The following is an 8,073-nucleotide window of genomic DNA, read 5'->3' as shown; positions in this document are numbered from 1 at the left end:
CAGGGACAGGTAACAGTGAGGTGAAGACAGACACAGAGGACGCTTAGTCTTCCAACTGATCTACAACTCTGAAGATCTCCTCAGCCTTTAGAACCAATTAGAGCTGCTTCTGTAAGACATACAGGAGTGACATGCGAGGAGCGAGTGTGTGTGTGTGTGTGGTGTGTGTGTATGTGTGTGTAAGAGTAAGTATGTGTGTTTGCAGTGCTGTAGGTCAGTGTGAAGGTTGTCATCATGAGGAAGTCAGCGAGTCTCAACACGACGTATCTAATGACTTTTTCCTCCAGCATCTGGGTCATAAACACTCTGGCTGCAGGAATGTAGTCTCTCACACACACACACACACACACACACACACACACATACATAAATAATTACATTTCACACTGAGGTCTGGCCCCGTGATTGGTCAGAAGGTGTTAATTAATTCTCTATACCAGCAGCTCTGACAGTAGCGGAGGTTTCTACTCATATTCTAACACGTTATCGTTTTCTATAGTAACAGCTCGTTCACAGAAGAACCCTTTTAGGTTCTAGATAACTAAGGGTTCTTACCCTCCTAAGTAGAACACTAGGTTTTTAAATATGTTACTGAATGTGTGTGATGTTTTTACGGCGTCAAAATATTGCTTAAATGTATCAAATAAATAAACTGGCTTTGATCTTAGTGAGGTGTTTTTTTTGTTTTTTTTGGGGGTTTTTTTTTACTCCACCTCACAGACCTCACGATAAAGCGGACGCCATGTTGGAAAAGCAGCCACGGCCCCGTGGCTCCGCCCCCTTCGCAGAATAACCACACCTCCGGCAGTCCTCAGCGGTCAGCGGCGCTCCATCAGCTCCGAGCGCTTCGTGGAGACCCTGGTGGTGGGCCGACAAGATGATGGTGGGCTACCACGGACGCAAGGACATCGAGCACTACATCCTGTCCGTCATGAATATTGTAAGTTTGATCCTGCTTCTTGTTTATGTCACATGACCCACGACGCGTCCAATCGGAGCTCCGTTCTCCAGCCTGAGACGGAACGCATCGAGACGTCGACATCATTTTGTCTGACTTTGTGTCTTTTCTTCTTTTCTGGAGGTCAGGTTGCCAAACTTTACCGTGATGCCAGTCTAGGAAACGTTGTGAACATTATCGTGACCAGGCTGATTGTTCTGACGGAGGACCAGGTGAGGGTTCTCACGCCATAACCACAATTTATTACAATTTATCATCTAAACATCTAAATTAAATGAAAATAACATGTTTAAATAAGGATAACAACCTTTACGGGGTCTCGCGTTGTTCATTTGGGGGAATTTCTTTAAAGGTTTCATGTAGAACCCTACAACAGAGTGTTTGTCTATCAATAGGGTTCCAAGTAGAACCCTTTTCAGGGGCTAGGAGGCCCTAAATAACAGAACTGCTAAGAAGTAAATTCTGATAGGAAAACACTTTGCTGTAGAGTTCTACACAGAACACTTCCCTGTTAAGGGGTTCTTTAAGGATTTATTGGATAATTAAGGGTTCTACTTCACACCTTTAAGGATTTCCCTCCAGGGACAAATGAAGAACCCTTAATTATCCAATGAATGCTCAAAGAACCCTCTTTCTAAAGCTGCACAAACTCAAATGATGGAATATAAATCGAATTGGTTTTAATTCAACTTCTGCATTTAGATATCCAAACCAAAAGCCTTAAAGAACCTTTGAAGAACCCCTTTGTTCCTAACAGCGCACCAAGTACAGAGAAGATAAATGTGAAATTCCTGACAGGTTCTAGGTGCTCTGTACACTCTTATATAAAAAAAAAAGGGTTCTTCAAGGGTTCTAAGCTCTCATTGGATAATTGAGAGATCTAGGCTTTCAAAAAAACCCATAAGGCTTATTTGCTTCTCCGTCTGTGGAAAGGTTCTGTGTGGATCCCTACACCAAACTGTTTCCCTATCAGAAGGAGACCAAGTAGAAATGTTTGGATTCTCCATTGTATAATTAAGGGTCCTCAGCTTCTAAAAATGTTTCTGCTTGAATTGGATTCTACAAAGAACCTTTAAGGGTTCTGCCAGAGGGACAAGTGAAGAACCCTTTCGAGTGTACGTGTCTGGTGCACTTGGTATGAGTTTGGCTGATTGTGAGAAGAAAAAGTTCGTTTCTGGTAGAGTTTCACGTAGAATCCTTTTAGGAAACTAAGCGCCGTTGAAGAACCCTTTTTTCCTGAGTGTACATTTCCATGTGGTGAGGTTCTGCGCTGTGTATTAGAACATTTCCTCGGAGCAGTGAGCGGTGTGTATGAGTTCACCGCAGTAATAACACAGTGACATATGGAGCCTTTAACTCTAATTACAGGCTGCGCGGCCATTTTCACTGAGCCTTCATTCTTTATATAGTCTCCTATACATAGAACTCGAAGGTTCTGTCGCAGCAGAACCTATTTTTAGTAACACCGGGACTCTAGAGGGCTGTTTTTTATATGATGGGTCTGGATGAGACAGACAGACAGACAGACAGACAGACAGAAGCGTCTTACCATCTGGGCCACCACGGCGGAAGATGAAAGCTGTTCAAACAGATAGAGGTTCGCTCGAGTCCCTCAGGAGCACTGTAAACCCATATGTAGATATGTATAATGAGAGAACCAGACGTTCTACAGGGAACTGAGAGAACGTCAGACACCAGTCTCCTTATATTATCCCTCATACCACCCTGAAGTTGATTATTTTCCTATAAAGGCATGTTATAGTGTTTTATTCCTCTTATAGCGCAGCAGTTTACCACTGATGAGATTTTTATGTGTGTTTATATAAGTTTGACATCATTTTTATCCATTTACAGTTACATCCGAAACAAGTTCACACCTACGTTATAGCAGCTGTAAACAGTCGTCCCCTCCCTCTTTATTCTCTCTTGAAGTTCATTAGAATTAGATAACGAGCGCGTTATTATAAACCTGCGCTTCTGTCAGAGCTGCTGTTCTGGAAAACTAACCAACACCTTCTGACCGATCCTCACAAAGTTCTTCCTCTGTGTTGCAGCCGAATCTGGAGATTAATCACCATGCAGATAAATCGCTGGACAGTTTCTGTAAGTGGCAGAAATCGCTGCTGTCTCATCAGGGGGACGGAAACAGCATCCCGGAGAACGGCATCGCTCACCACGATAACGCTGTCCTCATCACCAGGTCAGTGACGTCTCTTTCTGTAGAACGCTGGGCTCTAGTTGAGGAATGTAATGAAGAGTGCTTTCAAACACACACACACACACACACACACACACACACACACACACACAGTATTTAGTGAGTGTGAACAGAACCCTGGTGTGTTCTCCGCCTCAGTGCGGTTCTGTAGGCAGGTGAGGAGGTCACGCTCGGGTCCGAGGGCATCTGAGCGAGGTGTTCTCGATCCGCTTCAGAGTGAAGTCTTAACAGTGGGAAAGTGAATCGACTCTGAATCGACTCGACTGGACGAAGTGAATCGAACACGCTGTGTGTTTTGGGGTTTTTTCTGTAGACTTTATCTGCTAAACTGAGCCAAAGGACAGAGCTGTAGTGCTGCAGAAACGCCGCGTGTTCTGGGGATCTGAGCAAACGAAAAAGAAAACTAAACTCTGAGTGTGAGATGGAAAGCGTTTTAAACTTATTATTTATATAATCATGGAATCGTTTATTTAGCGCAGACTCTTGGTACTCGGGTGGATTGTGTGATTTCTACACACACTTGGTAAAGCTTTACCGAACTATTCCCATCTCCATATTTCTGACCAAAAGAGTTTTAGACTTCCTTTATCAAAAACAGAAAAACACAAACAAAACCACGAGACAAAAATAAACAATACAGTCAATCAATAAACACAATAATCTGAATATGATCAATTATAAAATACAGTGCAATTACATCATTAGCACAATGACTCCATACCATCGAACAACGCCACTCAATCCCTTAATCCAAGCAAAACATTCCAGTGCGTTATATAAAAGAGACATTACAGGACTTTTTAAGGACTTTTTTTACGAGGACTTTTTAAGATTTTATAGTTTGATTGAAAATCAGCAGATGCTTAAAAGTCTTAAAAACATCTGTGCTGAAAAAATGATATAAAACATGGCGTTTCTGCTTGAAATGAGGAGTTTTTATTGACGAGTAAAGCGAGGCATCAGAAAGTAGGCACAGATGTCTGATGCTTAAATGACGAATCTTATCATGTTTGTTTCTGTGCTTAAATATTAACGCTGGAAAAAGTCATTATTTAGTCTGGAAGTGCTGGAAAATACAGGGAAGTGTTTATTTTGATCCGTTTACTGACGAACCCTGTTGATCTGGATGAACTTTTCTAGATAAGGAGACATTTTTAATCAGATTAATCACGATACAGTCCTCCAGGCTAAACCTTTAACCCGGTTATTCTGCAGGATTAAACAGATAACATGTCAGCCGTGCAGAACGATCCCCCGTGTCTCCCGCTCATCACTCAGGTGCTCGTTTAGTCGTGACCTCATCCAGCCCATAATAACCTCGCTACGCCGTGTCACGCAGGACGCACCGTTTACTTTAGGGTTGTGTAGAAGTGCTGAGTCGGCATGGCGATGAGTTCCAGGCTGCCAGTCACTGATCGACACCGCATGATGTCATCACCTGGAAAACAACGCTGCACTTCTCTTCTAGCTATTTTGTCCCTGTTACCATGGCAACCGAATCACACCCTTCGTTTCACCTGTAGCGTCTTCGGCGTTTTTCTGACTTGTGCTAACATTTTTCCCCTCGGGTTTTCCTTTTCCTCTGAACTTTTAATTTAGCTGAGTACGACAGTTTTCACAACTTGTTCACTTTATGTTCTGATGAGAAACAGCAGCAGCTATATTAAGCTTCTGAAACTAGTCAAAAGTATGTGCACCCCTGACCATCACACCCATATGAGCTTCTTCTCCACACAGTCGTATAGAACGTCTCTGTACGCTGTAGATTTACAATTTCACTAAGGACTAAGAATCCCAAACACTGTTCCAGCGCGACACACGGTGCACAAAGCGAGCTCCATGAAGACGTGGTGTGTGAAGGTTGGGGGAAGGTAGAAGAACTCGAGTGTCCTGCACAGAGTCCTGACCTCGACCCCACTGAACACATTTGGGATGAACTGGAACTGGAGTCTCCTTACATCATCATCACAACATCAACATCAGCACCTGACCTCAACCTCACTAACGCTCTTGTAGCTGAAAGATCACTGATCCCCACGGCCACGCCCCAAAATCTAGTGGAAAGCCTTCCCAGAAGAGCAAACACAGGGGGAATGAAACTGGAATGAGATGTTCAACAAGCACGTATGGGTGTGATCGTCAGGGGTGCACATACTTTTAGCCGCATAGTGTAAATTAAATAACGCCGTAATCAGTGTGAAATTCGAATCAGGTGTGTGATCTGCGTGTTACACGCTCGGCTTCGTCCTCAGATTAGATTAGCAAAGCGAGCTAGCTGTACTAGCTACGTACACTCCCCAGACACACCCGCGACCTCTGCTAATGTCTCTGTACACGTTTACCGAGAGCGCGTATATGACAGGAGGACACGAAAACACACTTATTACATTTTCTTTCATTTTTGTGGGAACTTATTGCAGGTTGGAAATAAAAAGTCGAAGTGAAGAGACGTCTGATCCCACACGCCGTGGACGAGCCCGAGGAATCATCCGAGACAGTCGGTTTTATCTGTTGCTTCACTCCATTTACATCACACTAAATTTACACCATTGAAAAATCTCCACTGAAATGTCAGAAGATATCTACACGTGCGTAATGAAATGCGCAGCCATCTGTCAGTTGGTCACTCATTAGTGAAAGATCCAGAACCAGCAGAACTTCAGACGAGCACAAATCACATCATTTAATCTGAATGGAGTAAAATAAAGAATGATTAAAGATGCAGTCTGGTCGTGTTTAGTGCTCTGTAACTCGCTGAAGGATTATTCTCCAGGCGCTCGTTATGTCTCGCTGCAGAGACTCGACACACACTGTTGTTCCTGTCCTTTCTGACAGTTCTGTATTCTTTGGACTGAGCGACTGTTGCCTCGGATGAGAAATGTTCTGCGTTCCTGAGAGCAGGCTCAAACAAATGAGCTGAGGTTCAGGTAAGATGGTGCAGCAGCTCCGGCCAAGAAAAAGCTCATGAATTAGAGTTCAGTGTTCAGTCTGGAGATGCTATACGGGTGTCTTTTTTTTTTAAAGACATTGACGCAGGGTCCAGGAAGCGCTGATTAACCATCGCGTCTGGTAAGACCATTGTGGAATCCTCCAGGAAGGAAGATACCTCGGCTGCGTCTGTCGTTTATTTTAGCGACGCGGGGTTTTCTTTTATGACTAATGATACCTTGAAAGAGAGAGAAAGCTTCACCAAGGCCAGACTTCCGATCGTACGCCGTATTTATCTTACAAACAGCTGGCAGAAAGAATCGGAATCGCTTACGCGTCTTAACGTGTACAAATTCGTGAATTTCTGAGAGACTGCAGGAAGACACAACAAGGAGAACCGCTCATACAACATGCTGTATGACATCGTCTTCTCTTAAACTCTGAAGCGCTGCAGATTCACACCCACGTCATGGCGTACAGTATAACCCTGGAAAGATCATCTCCTGATATATCTTTGTACTTTCGTTTTTGTTTAGAACCGAAATCTCAGTTCCTAGATCATTTCTGCATTCCTGAGGTTTTAGAAGTGCATTCCTGTCCCTAAATTAGAAGAGTATTACAGAAGAATGTTTAATAATTGTTAGGTTTACATTACACTGTAAAAGTTTTCATTCTAACATCAAACGATTTTTATTAAGTTTTATTAAGTCTGAGAACCTTACGCATGTTTAACCCTCATTTGCATAAATGAATGTAATTTTTTTAAAAATACAAAAACAATCCACTGGCAAAGATTAACGGTGATATTAAGAGGTGTAAAGAAATGAACGGAATTTCTTTGGTATCCGTTTCTTTGATTTGGTGTTTTATAACGATGTTGGCGTTCCGTGACGCAGGTTAAAAGGTTTCCTACATTTGTGTTTACACATTTTCTCAACACACCTGAACTTCCTTGAAACTTTGCCTCACCTAGAACAGTGCACGATGTTGGGGAATTCATTCATCCATCTTCAGTGAGCACTTTATCCAGGTCAGGCTGGCGAAGATTCCGGAGTCTATCCCGGGAACGCTGGGCGTGATCTGGGAATACACCCGGGGTGGATTGCCGGTCCATCACACACACACACACACACACACACACACACACACACACTCATTCACAATTAGGGTTAATTAAGCACAGACAGTCAGCCTACTGGCACACCTTCGGGAGGTGGGAGGAAACCTGAGAAAGCGGAGAATGGACACAAACACAAGGAGAACATGTGAGAACATGTGAAACTCCACACAGACAGAAACCCGAGCTCGTGAGGGAACCAGGGACCCCGGGGCTGTGAGGAGACAACGCTGGTTGAGGAACTGATTCGTGATCAAATGTGCGCAGTTTAATCGTCTCTGCTGCGCTTCTGAAAATACACTGTGGTGATGTGGGCGTGTTTTTAAACTGCATATTAGATGTCACGGTAAGAACTTCATCACGGTGAACGGTTCCACATACAAGTTTGGTCACCGTGCCGTGATTGACAGTTTGGTCCCGCCCCCTGCGGTCACATTGTTATTTATTATCCTACACAATGCAGAATGGCAGGAGGGACGCGACGGGAAATGAAAGTAAACGAATCAAAATAAATCGTTTTCCCGGCGAGGAGCAGTCTCGTCCCTGAGAGTGCTCCGTACGCTTTTTTGGATGTCTTCCATAAAGATCAGAGAGAAGGACAGTGAGGGACTGAAATTTAATTTTCAATTCAGTGTGTGTGTGTGTGTGTGTGTGTGTGTTTTAATACATTAAGAGCCCACATATGATTGGATTGCATGTTGCCATTAAAAATAAATGAGTGTATTTTCAAGGCCTGGTCGTTCCCGTCTCGGTGCATGCGTGCCTGCTGCTTCGTTTTCTTTTATTGGATTATCAGCGCAGTGTGTACATTATTCAGACAGCTTGGCAGGAGGCGAGACGACATGCGTGGTT

At 43.6% G+C, this 8,073-nt stretch overlaps 1 protein-coding gene across 1 annotated transcript in view; it reads left to right on the top strand.

Annotated features, from left to right (window-relative positions):
* The window catches only part of adamts6 (ADAM metallopeptidase with thrombospondin type 1 motif, 6), a 79,231-nt gene that overhangs the window by 9,552 nt on the left and 61,606 nt on the right, over positions 1–8,073 (top strand). The window contains 4 exon segments of the mRNA XM_053644731.1: positions 735–867; positions 869–940; positions 1,087–1,170; positions 3,013–3,158. Of these exon segments, the coding sequence (XP_053500706.1) occupies positions 735–867; positions 869–940; positions 1,087–1,170; positions 3,013–3,158 (435 nt within the window).

This window comes from Ictalurus furcatus, chromosome 16 (genome assembly GCF_023375685.1).
Source record: "Ictalurus furcatus strain D&B chromosome 16, Billie_1.0, whole genome shotgun sequence".
NCBI lineage: Eukaryota > Metazoa > Chordata > Actinopteri > Siluriformes > Ictaluridae > Ictalurus > Ictalurus furcatus.
Note: the sequence above shows the minus strand (reverse complement) of the source record. Positions and strands in the feature narration are given on the sequence as shown.